This window comes from Quercus lobata, chromosome 12 (assembly GCF_001633185.2).
Source record: "Quercus lobata isolate SW786 chromosome 12, ValleyOak3.0 Primary Assembly, whole genome shotgun sequence".
NCBI lineage: Eukaryota > Viridiplantae > Streptophyta > Magnoliopsida > Fagales > Fagaceae > Quercus > Quercus lobata.
In genome coordinates this window covers 39,029,724-39,047,367 of record NC_044915.1, presented here as the reverse complement: position 1 = coordinate 39,047,367, position 17,644 = coordinate 39,029,724, and the positions used below count along the sequence as shown (strand labels likewise).

The 17,644-nt window shown below is 33.9% G+C and overlaps 2 protein-coding genes across 2 annotated transcripts; one reads left to right on the top strand and one right to left on the bottom strand.

Moving 5' to 3' along the window:
* Positions 1–6,378: 6,378 nt before the first annotated feature.
* LOC115972148 (receptor-like serine/threonine-protein kinase At4g25390) lies at positions 6,379–8,884 on the top strand. The gene has a single exon (XM_031092325.1). It carries the CDS (start codon positions 6,625–6,627, stop codon positions 8,623–8,625), a length of 2,001 nt encoding a protein of 666 aa, XP_030948185.1. The 5' UTR covers positions 6,379–6,624; the 3' UTR covers positions 8,626–8,884.
* A 6,524-nt stretch (positions 8,885–15,408) lies between these two features.
* On the bottom strand, positions 15,409–16,982 carry LOC115971807 (transcription factor bHLH36-like). Its single transcript, XM_031091861.1, has 3 exons — positions 16,533–16,982; positions 15,940–16,269; positions 15,409–15,794 (listed from the first exon to the last, which is right to left on the bottom strand). The coding sequence occupies exons 1-3, from the start codon at positions 16,839–16,841 to the stop codon at positions 15,708–15,710; spliced, it is 726 nt and encodes a 241-aa protein (XP_030947721.1). The 5' UTR covers positions 16,842–16,982; the 3' UTR covers positions 15,409–15,707.
* Between the last annotated feature and the right edge of the window lie 662 nt (positions 16,983–17,644).

Below are 17,644 nucleotides of genomic sequence, written 5' to 3'. Positions count from 1 at the left end.
CTGGATATGGAGAATTGATGGAAGCTACGTTTTCGAATGTGAATCCGAAAAAAATCGTTCCCACAGACGGCGCCAAACTGATGATGCACAGGATCGTCAGTAACAGTGAGCGGATGGAATCCTTCGTGGTGCGAGAGAATATGCTCAACGATGATCACCGGTGTGGTGCTTGCCACAACGTCTCCGATGCCAAAGTCAGAAAAATAATAGTCAATCAAGATGTATATCTATGTGTGTATATCTCGTACCTTTTTACTGACTGTGTGGGAGCTTTATACTTGCAACCTTGGGGGCTAGCCGTTGGGGTGATAAATGCTTTCTCAAGTAACACCCCTGGTCCAATAATGAGACTTTTAAGAGGTTCCCAACGGTCTACTGGGCTGATTTTGTAACCGCTCAAGTCATTGATTGACTGCATTGAGTGACTCTCTGTCTTCGTCAGTGATGATGGTTTTCCTCGTTGTTCCTGATGACTTCGTCAAGGATGCTTCCTCCTTCACTAAATGTTATCTTCGTCTAGGGATGCAGCATCGTCATTCCCATCAAGCAGTATCTGAACGGACCCATAATACTTCATCTAGAGTTTCTAATTTCCTATCCCCACACTTACTAAATTAACCAAAGTTCATATTTACCGCTTAACTGTTATTATGAATTTCCTAGTGCTACCTCATGAAGAATAGATTTTCCTCTTCGTGAGAATAAAAAAGGGATAAGTTAATGCCGTTGGCCCGTTACCTTTAAATAAAAGGATAAGTTTTTTTGAAACCAAAAAAAAAAAAAAAAGATAAGTTTGATCCCTAAACTTATTTTTTGCCTATAATTTTAAACTACAAAAACTCAAAAATTAAACATTTGATCGATGATATAAGCTATTAATTTTTAATCTTCTTGAAGTCTTGCAAGTATAGAAGATATAAGAAAAAAAAAATAATTTAATTGTGGAATTGTTAAAATTGATATCTAATAAAAAAAATATTGAGTGAATTTATAGCCTTAGTTTACAATCAAGTTTGTTCCTAAATTTCGTCCAAAGTTTAATTATCTTAGGCCTAAAAAAAATTTAGGATAGTTACACATTTTTTTAAAGATAAAAAAATTCATAAAATTTTTTAATTTTATATATAATAATGATTTTTTTTTCAAGCTAGGGTGATCCTGACCATATGACCACCATTACTCTAACGTGGAGCCACCAATATTGTTAATCACGTGGCGAAGTCTACAAGTTCATATTAGAGAATTTTATTTGGGAAAAAAAAAATCAGCCTCTAATAAACCCCACAATCGAGAGGGTGGTTACCATACATAATGGCTTTTCTTCCCCCACCATAACCCATTTTTTCTCCCTAAAATACCTTATTAATTCACAAGGGTCATTCCGTATGCACTCCACAACAAGAACAGTCGCCTGTCATTATTAACACTGAGACATCTTGTGTGATCCAATAGCTAAGCTAGTTGACAAATATTTTTATTTTCCATTCGTGCAATCTACGGACTCTTCTTCACTTTTTTCCACGAGAAGAAAATAAAAGAAAACGCGTCATGATCACTAAGAATTATCTTTATTTATTTATTTTCCTGTTATTAAAAAAAAACCAATATATATATACTACTTCATTATTTTCTTGTTTTATTATTATTATTTTTAGAGTTATTCTCTTGTATTATTTATTATTATATCATTGTGTATTTTTGGTATGATAGTCACTTTATAAGTATAAATGTTTGTGGGGGTGTAGGAGTAATAGCCGAGGTTCAAGTTTTCAAGAATGAACTGTATGATAGTTATTTTATAAGTATAAATGTTTGTGAGGGTATAGGAGCAATAGCTGAGATTCAAATTTTCAGGAATGAACTTTATATACATATATACCTACTCAGATTAGATTAGAATAGAATTTCAATCTTGTATAAAATAATAAAAAAAATTATCATAACCCTGTTTTGCATTATAGTTATGCTAAAAAGAGTATTTACTTTTCTTTCTTCATTATTAAACTCTTTTTTTTTTTTTTTTTGGAACCATTATTAAACTCAAATTAAATATACTTCATTATATTCATAAATACCAACATATTTCTTTAATAAAGGAAATCCCAAAACCAAAACAAGTCTTGAATTTCACGATGATAAAGAGAATCTGGTTCTTCACAATGTCAATGAAATTTAGAGATATGAGAAAGACATGTCTCATTATATAAGAATAGGCTATCAAAAAAAAAAAAATTATATAAAAATAGGAATATTGTGTATTTTTTCTTTTAGTAAAAAAAAAAGGTATAATTATTAACTAAATTGGACCGTTGGACATTGTACAATTATTAACTAAATTCATCCATAAGGTGAAAAAGAAATGTCTGTCATAAAGGAAAACCATTAACAAGTCTTGCATTTCACAATGATAACCCAATATGTCCCTTCACAACAATGAGATTTAGAGTTCAGAAAGAGATATCTCACTGTATAATCAGGAATAGTTTGTCTATATACTATATACAAACAAATTGACAAGAAAATGACTTCAATCTTTGCATTTGAAAAACAACAAAATTTTTGAATTGGAAATTTCATGATTGTAGTGTAATTATTTGACAGCATTGGACCGTTTCATGTTTTCTATTTCTTTAAAATAAAATGAATCAAATCATACTAGGTTTTTTTTTGATAAAGATGCTAAGCATTCAACTAGGAGATCTAATCATTTATAAATAAAAAGGATAATAAGTCAAACCAAACAAAATAAAACAAAGAGTTTATGTTCTTGTCATCTATTATATGGAGTGCGTCACAGAAGGAAGGAAGAACAAGGTGTTGAACATGGAAGAAAAAAACAAATGAAATATGGCCTACTCCGCTTTCTTTCCACTTTTATCAACAGAGAATATGCACATAATTTCCATTTAATTGGCTGGATTTCAATTTACCTTCTTATATTTTGATGCTTTTAATTTTTTTTTATAGAGATTTTCAACCTATGATATTCATTCCTGATGATAATTCTTTATCATCAAACCAAGACACTTATCGATTTTTAGTGTAGACAGGGATTGAACTCCAGATCTCTTATTTAATATTCATCAGAAATTTTACCATCTTTTTCATTTTTCAGCCACACATACCACAGCAATATATTCCTACTTTTTTTTTTTTGGGGGGGGCATAAAAATAAAACATTTATTCCCCCCTTTCTTCCTCATGAGTCACTTGTAAATGAACTTCATTGCTTATTTTTATTTTTTAAATTCAGTTGTTAAGTAAGAAAACAGTGATTTGAATCCTGATTCCTCTTTTTTTTTTTTATTCTATGCCCACCCAATTGTTATTTGATTACTGCATTCTCTATAAAGTATTAGATAAATTATAAATCATTGTTTATTATTAAAAAAAGGCCCTTCTACAATTAAAGCACATGCAAAACTATTATATTATAACCTAAAAGCGTTTGAATTCCATTAAAAAAACTAAAAACATCTGGCTTGATCTACTTCTATATGTCCAAGGACCAAGGCCTTGTTTATTGTAAATAAAAAATAAAAATAAAAATAAAAATCTATTTTTTATATAGGGTTGGATTCAAATTACACCTAGTGTAACTTTAAGTAAAGTTACACAACGATCATCACCCAACATTTTTTTATTAGATGTGAATTTTGATAAATCCACCATTGGATTATATAATATTTGTATATTCTTCATACTTACAAAATTTAAAGATGGTCAAAGATCAGTAATCATGTTATCAATCAATTATTTAAATTTAAGTTTTTATAGTTTAAAATAATGCATAAAAGATGATTTTATGGATCAAATGGTAATAAGAATATGTAATTCAACGGTTAGATTTTCAAAATATGATTCAATAACAAGTTTTTGGGTGGTGTAACAAATATGATGCAAAATATGACTCAGATTTTTTTAATTGAATAAAAATTTTAACAAGTCAACCTTTAGATTATATTATCATCTTTCATTCTCCATACTTGCAAAATTTCAAGATGATTAAATATTAAGTGATTTACAAATCATCAGATGGTCTATAATAATAATAATAATAAAATCATTAGATGAAAACAAATGAAAAGAAAAAGAAACACAATTCAATTGTTAATTCAATCATAATAGAATTTCCAAATCTATTATTTTTTTGATTGTGAGGACATCCTCTTTCTCTCTCTCCTTTTTTTTTGAATGTATTTTTTATTTTGTAGAAAATAATTGTTTTAAATGGGAATCAATGATACTAAAGATAGAGAGTTGAGAGACCAAACATTTTATTTTTTTAATAATTTTTTATAGTTTAGGGAGGGAGGGAGGGATTTGAACTTTGGATATATTTGTTGGAAATACTAAGAGCTGTCAGTTGGATTATAAGGGTTTTAAAAAAATGATTTGAAACAAGGGTATCATGGTCTCTTCAAGTACTCAACCATGCACTCAACCTCGGGTGTGTGCAATTCTCCCATCTCACACATATTAGATTTTTGCGGGAAGGAATCTCCTTGGAGGTGAGTTAGCTACAAGGCTCTTGGTAAGGGTAAAAAAAGATTCTCCGTGTTTTTATTCCTTTTTGTTTATTTATTGTAACTTGTAAGTCTTAAAATATTATCCATTTTAAAAAATCTAATATATATCATTTTCATTAGTTTCCTAATATATCTTTCTCTTAAAGAAAATTTCATATTTCTTTTTTATTTGTTTTATTTGAGTTTAAATTAAAAAAAAAAATTGATTTTAGAAATTATTTACCTTTTATTTCAGTTTCAGAGGCATTGCACTGAATAATGTCTTATTAAAAGGTTGGAGTTTTAAGATGGACAAACAAAATGAGATGAATTTGTAAGAAAGGAAAAGAAAATGGGAACTCATGTGAATTTGTGAGAAAGATTTAAGAAATTTTTTTTTTTTGAGATAAGATTTAAGAACTAAAATGAGAGAGAGAGAGAGAGAGAGAGAGAGAGAGAGAGAGAGAGAGAGAGAGAGATGTAGAGACGGAGAGAGAATTTTGAGTATTAAGTTATTGACTACAGTATAAATTACACCCTCTAAAATAAAAGTAATTTTGATTTTAGTTCATAAAATATAAAAATTTTGACTTTTGTCTCTTTTAGACCATTGTAGTGTTGTCCTTCCTCTCATTCCCATTAATGATTGGAGGGGCTTTTTTTTTTTTTTTTGGTTGTTGTTGTTGTTGTTGTTGAGAATATTTTAATACACATAGGGATATGATAGAAAATCTTAAAAAACTTATAGTGATTTATATCTAAAAAGGCTTAACTCTTAAATATTTTATCTCAAAATAATATGTGTAGGGATAATAGGCTCAGTAGAACATATATATGTACATATTGGGCCAATGACCCAATCCGAAGACATTAAGTAGTTCGAGGACGAGTAAAAATTTTCATGAAAATCTGTGTTAGTAAGTGAAGAGGTGAAGTGCGATCATGTTCATTCAAAAAGGTGGTTCGAGGAGGAATGCCTTCTCAGCTAAGCAAAGCTAAGGTCAGAAGGTACGGTCTAACATCAAAAGCAACGTTCCAGACAATTTCACTGATGAAGATAAGTATAAAAAAGGAACAAGATATAGGGAGGCTAAGAAATATCTAAAGGAAAAGTTGCTACCACCGCATTAAATGCTTTGCAGCTAACTCTCTTATCGCATTAATGAGGAAGTGATACCTGAATAGTAACTTTTAGTCTTACAGCTACTACCCAAAGACTTCAGGAATGTGTTGATGGGATAATGATCAACACCAACAATTTAATTTACATGTGGAAGGTGGAGATGAAAGGGGAATATAGTATAAAATGGAAGAGAGACCCTAAGAGAAAGGGATCGAGAAATTAAGAGAAAAACACTGTAGCAATCAAGAATTGAACTTGTAATCAAATTTGAGAGAAATATATAAGAACTGATCTCCTCAGACGATTTTTTTTTATTTAAACCAGTCTATCTTTATTTTCTTGTCATCTGAATCGACTTTACTTGTTGTCTGATTCATTAAAATCTAGTTTTTCAATCCACTCTCTACAAATTTATTATATTGAGCTTTTTAGGTTTAAGTTCATTTATCTTTTGGGTTAGGGACCCAAATTGCATCCTTACAATATGATTTTTTTATTTTTTATATATTTAGATTACACGTACACAAATAAAAGAAACCCAAGAAAATCATGTATATATGGTATTATTGGAATTATGGTAATACATAGGAAAGTTAAAGAAATCATATAAGGTTCACAACAGCTATTCCTATTTCTAAAACAAAAATAGAAAAAAAAAAGAAAAAAGAAAAAAAAAAGTCACGTGCCACGTAAATGTCAATAAAAGCCCCTAAATAAAAGAACCAGTGAGGTGAGGTTACCCTTGTCAATATTCAACCACGCCTAAAAGTCAGGGAAAAAAAAAAAAGAAAAAAGAAAAAGAAAGAGAGAGCACACCACCACTACACCAAGCACCAATACACTATTCCATAGAAAGAAGCAGCAGTAGCAAAAACTGAGATATCAGAAAAACCAAACCCAGACCAAAACTAGACTAGCAACCAAATAAACAAACACAGCATGTAAACTTTCACCATACAATTTTCCCACCTCCCAAACACGACTCTTCCAGCCATGCCAACTCGCCAAATCTCTCCCTCCGAATCACAAACCCAAACTGCACCCACACCGATCACCACCACCGCCACAAAATCAGTCTCATCTAAACTCTTCCCACCTCTCATAGCCTCCACCGCCGCTTTCTCCATCTTCTTATTCCTCGTCGTCCTCTACCGCAAACTCACCCGACGGAAACGCACCACTCCGGCAGACTCAGACTCGGCTCAGCCCCCGCACCGCTTCTCCTACTCCGTCCTCCGCCGCGCCACCAACTCCTTCGCCGACCGCCTCGGCCAAGGAGGGTTCGGCCCCGTCTTCTCCGGCTCTCTCAAATCTCTCCCCATCGCCGTCAAGGTCATGGACTCCGGTTCTCTCCAAGGCGAGCGTGAGTTTCACAACGAGCTCTTCTTTGCTTCCAAGCTCCAATCTCCTTATCTAGTTTCCGTACTGGGTTTTTCTTCCCACCGCAAACGGCGCCGTATGCTGCTCGTTTACGAGTTGATGCCGAATGGGAATCTTCAGGACGCGCTTCTGAAAACTAAAAGGGCTGAGCTTTTGGAGTGGAGGAGGCGATACGATGTCGTTCTTGATATAGCGAAGGGGCTTGAGTATTTGCATAGTTTGGATCCCCCTGTGATTCATGGGGATATTAAGCCTAGTAATATTTTGTTGGATCGGTATTTCAAGGCCAAGATTGGGGATTTTGGGCTTGCTAAAGTGAAATCGGAGAGTCAGAATCAGTGTGAGATTACGGTGGTTGATGATGGCGGAGGATTGGAGGTGAAGAAGGATGGTAATGGAGTCGAGGATTGTGGTTCAGTGGTGGAGGAGACTGAGAGCGTGACTACTTTTGAGGATTTCGGTGGTCCTGCTGTGGGTCAATCACCGTCGCCGGAGAGTGTTCTTCGGGTTGAAAATTCGGTGACTTCTCCGGAGACAGTAGAGGCGGTGAACACGGTGGTGTCACCGGAGAAGGCAGTGTCGCCGGAGGGGAATTTGGATGGTAAAGGAAAGAGGAATGGTAAAGGGATAAACAGTGCTTCGGGGAGGAGGGATTGGTGGTGGAAGCAAGAGAATGGAGAGGCGGAGATTAAGAAGGACTATGTGATAGAGTGGATTGGGACTGAGATAAAGAAAGAGAGGCCGAAGAGTGATTGGATTGGCGCTTCTTCTTCGACCAGTGGAGCAACTGTGAAGTTGGAGAAGAACAAGAAGAAGAACAGGAAGAGTTTGGAGTGGTGGGTGTCAATGGATGAGGAAAAGAATGCAAAGAATTCGAAGACTTCGAAGCGGAGGCAGGCTAGGGAGTGGTGGAAGGAGGAGTATTGCGAAGAGCTAGCTAGGAAGAATAAAAAGAAGGGCAAGATAAGCAAGCATATGGACGACAATGGCAATGGAAATGGCGATAATTGGTGGCCAAGGGACGAGGATTTGTATCCAGAGAGAAAGAAGAAGAGGAGCCGGAGTCAGAACAGTCGGGGTAGTAGTATTGATTGGTGGTTAGACGGGCTAAGCGGTGAGCTATTTCGTGCTCGTCGCAATAGCCATGATTCGGGTAGTGGTGGTGTTAGTAGTACACCGAGTATGAGGGGAACTGTTTGTTATGTTGCCCCTGAGTATGGTGGAGGTGTGGATATATCAGAAAAGTGTGATGTATATAGTTATGGGGTCTTATTGTTAGTTGTCATTGCTGGGCGACGCCCACTTCAGGTGACGAATACGCCCATTTCAGAATACCAAAGAGCTAATCTTTTATCGTGGGCGCGCCAACTAGCCCGCACGGGGAAGCTTGTTGATTTGGTTGATAAATCTGTAGAGAGTTTGGATCGAGAACAAGCACTGCTTTCCATCACGGTTGCTTTGCTTTGTTTACAGAAGAGGCCTGCTCGTAGGCCTTCAATGAAACAGGTTGTGGGGATGCTTACTGGTGAGTTGGAACCACCCCAACTGCCGATTGAACTTTCCCCTTCAACTCCTTCTCGTTTTCCTTACAAGTCACATAAGAATGTTCGTTAGTTTTTAAGGAGTAACAGTCCAATTTTTTTCATGAAGTTTAGTGTAGTGTTATAGATTATTTGGTTATTCATCTTTTTGGATGAAAGTAAAAAGAAGAATATAATTCACAATTGGATGGGTTTAACTTCTGCCATTTTCCTCTTTGTTTACAATGTTGGAAGGACAATGGCCCTACCAGATTGAAAATCTGTATGATCTTTCTGTATATAGCCGTAGTTGAGGAGAAAATCAAACCACTGACCCCACTTCATTTTTCTCCTACATTGACTTCCAGGAATGCCATGAGTAGTTGGATTTGCTTTTGTGAATAACATGGTACATAGTCTAGTGATGGGAGCCATCTTAAGTAGTACTTATTACATCTTTTGCAGTTGAACAACCAGCTTGCTTTTTACAAATTGAGAAATTTTGGCCAGGGTTGGTTGTTTGTCCCCTCTTGTCCGCTACTTTTTGAGAGTTGACCCAGCTTTGTTTCTATGAAAATTTCTACCTAAGCTAGCTAGAAAGGAAATGATATTCATGTCATTACTCGTATTTGGTATTGGTACTGGAAACGGTGACAACAAAACAATCATAGACGAAGCCCACATATGTTCATAACGTGTAATGATTTCAATACACTAACTGCCATGGATAATTTCAGATTGTTCTTGGGGCTGTAAAATATCTCTGTTCTTGAAATTATTGTTCAGAGCCCCTTCTTTGTCTATATAGATATAAGGATTGAACCCATCTCATGGAAATGGGGTTTCGTCTTCTTGAGTTGGAATGAGACACGAAGATATTTGGAAGATATTTCTCTCCTCTCATCTGAACTTGTTTTTGGAAAAAGGTTCCCTTTAGGAAAATCTCATTTGTGAAATGAGACTTGAATAGAATGGCCCATGTTTGGGTCAATGCCTCAATGGGCTGATATTTGTAAGCCCACACCCGTCATAGTTTGGGTCAATGGGCTGAGTAAAACACTTAATAGTTTTCTACGAGGTTGTGTTTTAGTCCTCTGTAATCTTGGTCTTGGCCCATATAGTTGTTCAACAAGATCAATTAATTGATTTCGATGCCAATTTGGAACCCGTTGTGGTTCTGGTTATTCCTAGGAGGATTCACTACCAAAATCAACATTTGGTCTCTCATGGTGATAAAAGGGTTGTTGTCCATTAAATGTTTGAACTCTTGTCAATAGTAATTTTGACCATTGTATACTAAAAAATAAGGTAGTAAAAAATAGGGGTTGGCACAAATAATAAGTAAATAAACTATAATATTTTAAAATAAGTTAATTTATTTACTTAAAGTCGCTATCTTTTTTTGATTCTCAAAAAAAGAAAAAGAAAAAAAGTCACTATTTATCTTAGCTTTCAGCAATTACTCTAGTGAAAAATAGAGGAGGCCAAGCTCACCCATATTATTATAAACTTTCCTTAAATTTTCTTCCGGAAAAGTTATAAAAGATGAATACCTTTATGCTAACAAATGTTGACTTTTATATAAAAAGAAGGCAAATATTTGTTTTAAAAAAGATCAATCAAATATTTGTACCTACGCATTTCACAATAAATTTTGTACGTCTTTGTAGTTTTGAATGTGTGGGATCCTTTTTGTGGGAGTGGGCCAGGTGGCCACGTGTTAATCATTAAAAGGAAACCTTATTGAACTTTATACCTAGGAGAAAATGCCTAAAAGCCAAAAATAAAAAATAAAAAAACAAAAAAACAAAAAGCAACACATGTTCAACGTTAAGGGATGCTTGGTAGAGAAGTTTGAGTAATATTATTTGTGTGTTTTTGATATACGTGTAGATAAAAAAGTGTGTAAGTATGATTAAAATGTTCAAAAAGTTGAGTGTGATTAAAATGTTCAAAAAGTTGCTTGAAATAGGCTATCAAATGGGGCCCTAAATTTTCAGTCAAATAGGGGTAGGTAAGTTTTGAGTGTGGAAGGGAGAGAGACTACAACTCTATGGTGCACGAGAGAATTCTGATCTGCTCCACTTATGAAATCACGGGACAAAGAATGTGAACCTTGTTATTCAAGCATTCTCATTGGAGAGATGAAGTAAATGATAGATCGTGTGTAATTATTTCTTGATGATCCATTATGTAATGAGTTGTTCTTATGTTGTTAATTAGAAAACTTTTAAAACTTCTCGATTGAATTTCAAGTTCAATTGACACTGCTGTGAGTGAGAAAAAGGATTGAGTGAGGAGTTAGAGAGGCATCAAGATTGAGTGAGAGAGTGACTGAATGGGGATTGGGATTGAGATTTTACATAGATTAATGATAAATTAACAGAATCTACGGGAGACCATTGATGTGGTCTTCCCAGCTTCTCCCAATCAATAAGGAAATGCCAGCTGTTTTAAAATGATGACTCAGTTTCCTCTCATTGCATAGCTGTTTTAAAATGATGACTTAGTTTCCTCTCATCGCACTAACTCATTTAACTCTAACTCTCTCTCTCTCTCTCTCTCTCTATCTCTCTCTCTGTTTGAAATTGAAATCTAGAGAAGTGTAAGCCATGAAAGGTTGTTGATTTCACTCATCTCCACCACAACAAGATGAGCTTTTTTGATGATGACACAATCAACGAAGGTTGAGTCAAACAATGTGTCTCTATTTTGATTTTGCTTTAATTAGTTGGCTTGCTTTTTTAACCATAGTTGAATTTAGGAAGTTAAGTCATCATTTTAAAATAGTAGACATTTTTTTATTGGTTGAGAGGAGTTGAGAGGACTGCATCAATAGTTCTCCCATATGTTCTAATAATTTTTCTAGATTGAGAGTGTGACGAAAATTTTGAATTTGGTCTTGGTATAAGATATAAAGGTTTAAAAGTTAAAATTTTCAAAAAAAAAAAAAAAGGTTAAAATATTTTTTATTAATTTATTAGTGTCGGGGAAGAAAACTCATTTGAAAGAGGAGAAAAAGTGGAAGAAAAGCCGGTGAAAAAGTTGCGGCGTAAAAAAGGCTGGGTTTTTTGGACAGTGGGCCTATCATTGACCCATAGTCTAAACGTACCCCTTTTTTTTAGGTATTGAACATTCTATTTGAAAGAATAGCAACTTGGTCAGCTTAATTATTCTTATTTGGCCTTGGTTTCCAAAACAATGCAAGTAAACTGTTTTTCCACTGAATTGAGATTTGAATGTTGATTAAACAAGAGAAAAATTGTTAGACCAAAATCCCTTGAAACTTGCTGTTGGTTGAGGACCAAACCATGAGAACTGCTGACTTGTACCAACCTTTTAAGAAATCTATATGGTCAATAATAGAAGTGTACCAAACTCATACTTTGTGACACTCAATAAACTCGTGCTGAAGTACACTCAGACGTCCCTCCTCCAATCACGAAACCCAGCACACCTCCATGAAAAAACTTGAGCTTTGTTCATGAATTTGAAGTTGGAATAGCCAATTCCTGTTCCTTTGTCATGGGTGATAATCTTTCTTTTTTTTAGGTGAAAGATTAACTCGCATTGTGTGTCTCGGCCATGGACTTCCTTGCTTGAACAAAAGCTAGCTGCAAATTTTTCTTGTCTCTGCAAGGACGAAGAAGTTGATGAGCTAGCAACCTAGTTGAAGTGTTAATGGGCTAGAATTGGGTGCATTTGCTTACCCATGAGCTCACTTGTGAATGTAGTTAGCTTTGAGATTTTTTTATTATTTTAGTTTATTTTATTTACAAGTTAAAACTGGTCCTTCATACCGAATAGGCCGCATTTGTACTAACCTAATTCTACTTTTATATATATATATATATATATATATATATATATACTTTTTAAAAAAATTACAAGAGGGAAGGGGGATTTTTTAAAAGCCAAGGGGCTAGCCCCATCCCTACGCCAATGACTATGGTTTTACTAGTAATCCTTTGTTTACCAGCTTGCTGAAACCTCCCTCCATAGCCGATTGAATGGTTGGATAGCCACTCAATTGTTTCTATACTTCCTTAGCATTAGTCTATTATATATACTTTTTAATGGTTCATTTTAATCCACAAAACTCAATAGTAACGTTATAGTTGAATGAGAATGTTTCATTGTGAATGTGTTATTCCAAAAGCTATTCAACACTTCAGAGAAATAAAATCTTAATTGTAAAATTGGCTCTCTTTATTTCTAGTAAAATGTTGATGTGATGAGTATACACATGCGAGTGAAATTTTACATTGAATAAAAAAAAAAAAAAGTGAATGATTAATATAACATAGTTAAATTGATAGACTTAAACTTTTGGGTTAAGTGATATCCATATATGTAATATTAACAACTCAATTGGAGTCTCTCCAAGGTGTTTTCTCCCCCACAAGTGGTATCAAAACTTATGATGGCGTGTTGCAGGGTGGAAGGTTAATTATCAAAGTCCCTTTTGTAAATGGAACATGGATGAGTCCCTTTTGCTGTTGGAGTGAGGAAGGGATGTGCGTACTTGGAACCCACACAAGTGTGCATCACATAATGTAAGCTAATAAAAAACCCACATAAATAATCTTGGAAAATGCTCAACAAATTAAGGAGTATTGTCAATGATGTTAGATCACGATGTGGTGTGGGGTTCTAATAGACATGGACGTGTGGGTGGTTTCTATGGATGAATGTGCAAGGTTGACACATGATTTTCATGGATGATGCATTGATGAAGGAAAAAATCCATAGACAAATGAGAGCTAGTAGGACTTATTCATGACTCACATAGAAACAAAGACTCATACGTAAAGGAGAAATTGTTGAGTATACAAAAGTTAGTGAAAAGTCTCACACTAAATAATAAGAAGAGTAAGGGGTTGATTTAACATAGTTATGTCCAAACTCATGGGTTTAAGCTTTTAAGTCAAGTGGTGTTCTTATATGTTATATTAAATTTTCAGTTGAAGTCTTCCCAAAGTATTACCTCCATTACATAATAATCCTACTCTACCCTAAGAGTTAGTCTTGAAAATAAGCAAAAGAAATATCAGACTTGAATAGCTGAGTTAGTCTTGAAAAGAAGCAAAAGAAATATCAGACTTGAATAGGTAGAAAATTAGAAAATTCTGCTCGGAAGTTTTGAATTTCTATTACTTAGTTATCTACCAAACAATTTGGTTCATTTGAGATAGTTGTATTTAAAAAATGATATTAAGTTGGATATAAATTAATTGTATTTAAAAAAAAAAAGAAAATTTAAGATGTTATACATAAATACAAAAATGCTATACCAAGTCAACTAAACAGAAATATTATTAAAAAAAAAAAAAAGCTAAACAAACTAGATATCAAGGTCAAAATCAGCCTACGGCTTCCTTAATTCTTTTAAAAACTTGGACACATTACATAACATAACAAAAAAGAAACAAAAGCAAAAGCAGAAAAATGTAATATGAATGAAAGTCAACTGTATGTAACTAATTATTACTATTATTAACAACAACAATACTTGTAAAAAAAAAAAAAAAAAAAAAAAAAAAAAAAAAAAAAAAAGAAAAGAAAAGAAAAGAAAAGAAAAGAGGGAAACAACAAAAAAAATTGTCCTCCTCTAATAATTAATCATTCGTCTGTTAGAGTTTTAAAAAAGAAAATAGCAGTTTTGGATTTGGAAGAACCGTTTATGGAACAATCAACTTTGTAGGCAATTTCTAATTATTATTAACGTTTCTCAAGGTTTTACAAAGGGAGTAACATTTTAACCCTAATAAATAATATCAAACAAATCAAGATCTAATTAAACATATCAACCAAATCCTGAGCTTTTTTTGTTATGAGACATAGTACCAATTATTTAAAACGAAATTATCATATTGTTGTCAGATATAGTACCATTATTTTAAAGAAACTTATGATAGCGTCGAATATATGTTTGGTAGAAGAAGCAAGTGATCGTTTTCTAACATATATATATATTATTTTATATAAACCAGATCCAGATCAAAGATACACCAGAATCGAATTAATGTCCAGCATTTTCTTTAGCTAATTGTGTTCAGACACAGAATTATGGGTTTTGTATCTCTCTCACCTTGACCACAATGTTTTAAATTATAACTTATTCTACAGGGAGACTAAAATAGTCACAAAACATATAAGTATGCTAACTGCAAATCTGTAAGGAGTACCACCATCTAAATCTACTAAAGGAGAACATGTACTAGATTTAGGGTTCCAAACAATTCTTTCAATCCCTATTTATATATTCATACAAACAACAAGGGTTGCACCATTTATCCTTCTGATCCCTTTCAATTTATCTAATACATTGAATTAATTAAAAAGTCATAAATTTTCAAAATCTTGCTCCTTGCTCAAGATCCTGTTAGTATTTATACAACCATAAGTAAGAAAAAATTCAAAGTTGTGTAAAACCAAGAAAAGTCACACTCATTTCTCCAAGGTGATATGATTGCAATAGTTACTTTAAGCCAACTTTTATCATCCTTAAAATCACCTTTCATTCAATTTTTGACCAAAAACTAAGGAGATGAAAGAATGAGAAAACAAAATCAGCGACAAAGAACATAAAAATTATTATGTCTTTTCTCATTTCACACAAATGATGAATTCCACTATAAATTTAATTAGTAGGACTTATTATTCTAAGATAATAGAGATTACTATATTACTGTATTTCAAAAATATTGAATATTTACTTGAATGAATAATTACTTGAAAGAATATTTTCTTTGCATATAGTTTCTATACTAAAATTTAAAAATAGAGATAAACAATTTAACCATGAAGATAATCACACAATCATCTATACCATCCAAGTTTCAAAGACATGCATGTGACTCAAACAACACAACGATGAAGAGAATATGAACATCAATGTAAACTCACAAACTGTGTTGCGTGCCAGTCATAACAAGAACAGTATGAAGCAGGAGAGTTTAAGAAGTTCCGCAAATAAGGGTGCGCATTCCATTTTGAAAACTGAAATGGCTTAAATGATTTTATCACTGTCATTTCCCAAACCAGAGCGATGCAAGAACAAAATCTATGAACTTGGAGGGGTTAATATGCTTATATATACAAAGAGTCATAACCAAGTTGAGTACTCAGATACCAAATTGGCAGTAGAGTAGGGACTCTCTATCCAATTCAATTCTATGGGGATAGACAGTTCATTGATGGAATCACTTCGGTTAGATTCTTTTGCAACCCAGATATATCAAGGCATGTTGAATCGCTCACCTGTGAAGTAAAAATAATAAGTGATGAAAAATCTCTAGCACTAATGAAAATCTTTTAAAGCATAACCCCCCCCCCCCCCCCCCCAAAAAAAAAAAAAAAAAAAAACCTAAATTTAAGAAACCAAAGAATTATTAATTCACAGTACCTCACACTGGACAGTGTGGAGAAACCTTTCATTGACTTTGGAGGATGTACAGTTTAGAACAGTAAGTCCTTCCTCTAGAAGAAGCTCTAAAACCTTTGAAAGAGGAAAACTTTCCTCTCTGAAGCCACTGGAGATCACAATTTCAACTCCACCACAGCATGGGTGGATCGTGAAACAACTCGGTTGAGAAGTACTCCCTTGATCAGTAGTAGACAAATTGGAAAACTCTTTTAGCACATCTCTTGCAGAACTCAGCTCTTTGATCTTCTTCTCTAAGTGTTTGATGTAATTCGCAGCCTCATTTATGTGGTCAGATATGGAACGCTTTCCCTGAAACCCCATCAACATATATAACCCTAAATTCATATACAATTATGAGAGAGAGAGAGAGAGAGAGAGATTCCTTTAGAATTTAGGCTTTCATTTCTTGACATGATTATACAAACCTATGGGAGTTTTACAAAATTATAAACAAGTATAAAGAAAACGGAAGATTTCATACAAGAGGGAATAGGGGTTATAAGCAATTATTACAAGGAAAAAGAAGAAGAAAATTATACAAGAAAAAGAACAAGTAAACACAAGTCCTTCACCTTGATAAATTCAAGTGGGAGAAAGGATCTAAGGGCCACGTAAAGCGTAGCCATTTCTTGCCTTCTTTGCCTCTCAATTTCCCTATGCATCATCTTCTGTTTCTTGTTATCATTACAATTGACAAAGTTATTATCCAAGTTATCACATAATTTTCGGCGCAGGCCTTTCCCCAAGGACTTGGAGGTGTTAAAATTACTGCCATCCAGTGAAGCTTGACCCATGATCAGATCTTGAGAGATTTTGTGCTGGTGGTGGGGATCAGAGAAGACTTTGAAGACCAGCTCATTGCTTTGGTGTAAAGGAAACATTGTACCCAGAATTATTTAAATCTCTCTCCAAGTTTTTTCCTTTTAACCTTGTCTATTAAGGTTAAAGCAGCCGATGCTCTTTGATAGGCCTAAAAGATGCCAAAATCCAGCTATTGGCATAAATGGTGAGATAATAAGTGACCTCACTAACCACATTAAAGCTTTGTGGGCACTGTTCTTATGTACTATGTACAAATGTAACATCACCTAGCTATATATTTTGCATCCATATTAATTAATAGTGGACCAACTTATCCTATGTATCTACCTATCAAAGAAAAAACTTATCCTATCTAGAACAGCTTCTAGGATAATATCAATTATCCTATCTCCATCTCTCATTTCAATGATCATAAAAGCCTAACTCATCATGATTGTCAAACTTTTCGAAGTCGGTATCCGTTTGATTTGGACACAATCGACAGCCAGCATTACAACAAACTTGACAAGATCTACTATTTTTTTCTTTTTCCTTGTCCACACCCACGTTTTGTACTAAAAAAGGAAAAAGAAAAAAAATGAATTTGAACGCAAACCATTCATTTTGTACGATGGTTGGAAAAATATAAAGAAACCAAGACAACTCATATTTCTACATTACACAAACACACATATCAACGTTATACAATTGATATCAATCCATAAGGGTAAACCCATGCGTGTTGCACATTTAGTACTTTTTGAGTTCCTGCACATCTTTTTTTTATGTAACTTTGTATAGAATTTCTAAATTCATGGTAGCAGGGGGGCGCATAAAGCTAAAATTAATATGACATGCAATGATGAAAATAGTCCTACCCTTA

Coding starts and splice junctions, on each gene's coding strand:
- LOC115972148 (XM_031092325.1), top strand. CDS start 6,625: ATGCCAACTCGCCAAATCTCTCCCTCCGAATCACAAACCCAAACTGCA.
- LOC115971807 (XM_031091861.1), bottom strand. CDS start 16,841: ATGTTTCCTTTACACCAAAGCAATGAGCTGGTCTTCAAAGTCTTCTCT. Junction 16,270..16,532: donor TCCCACTTGAATTTATCAAG/GTGAAGGACTTG, acceptor ATGGGGTTTCAG/GGAAAGCGTTCCATATCTGA. Junction 15,795..15,939: donor TCCACACTGTCCAGTGTGAG/GTACTGTGAATT, acceptor TTTACTTCACAG/GTGAGCGATTCAACATGCCT.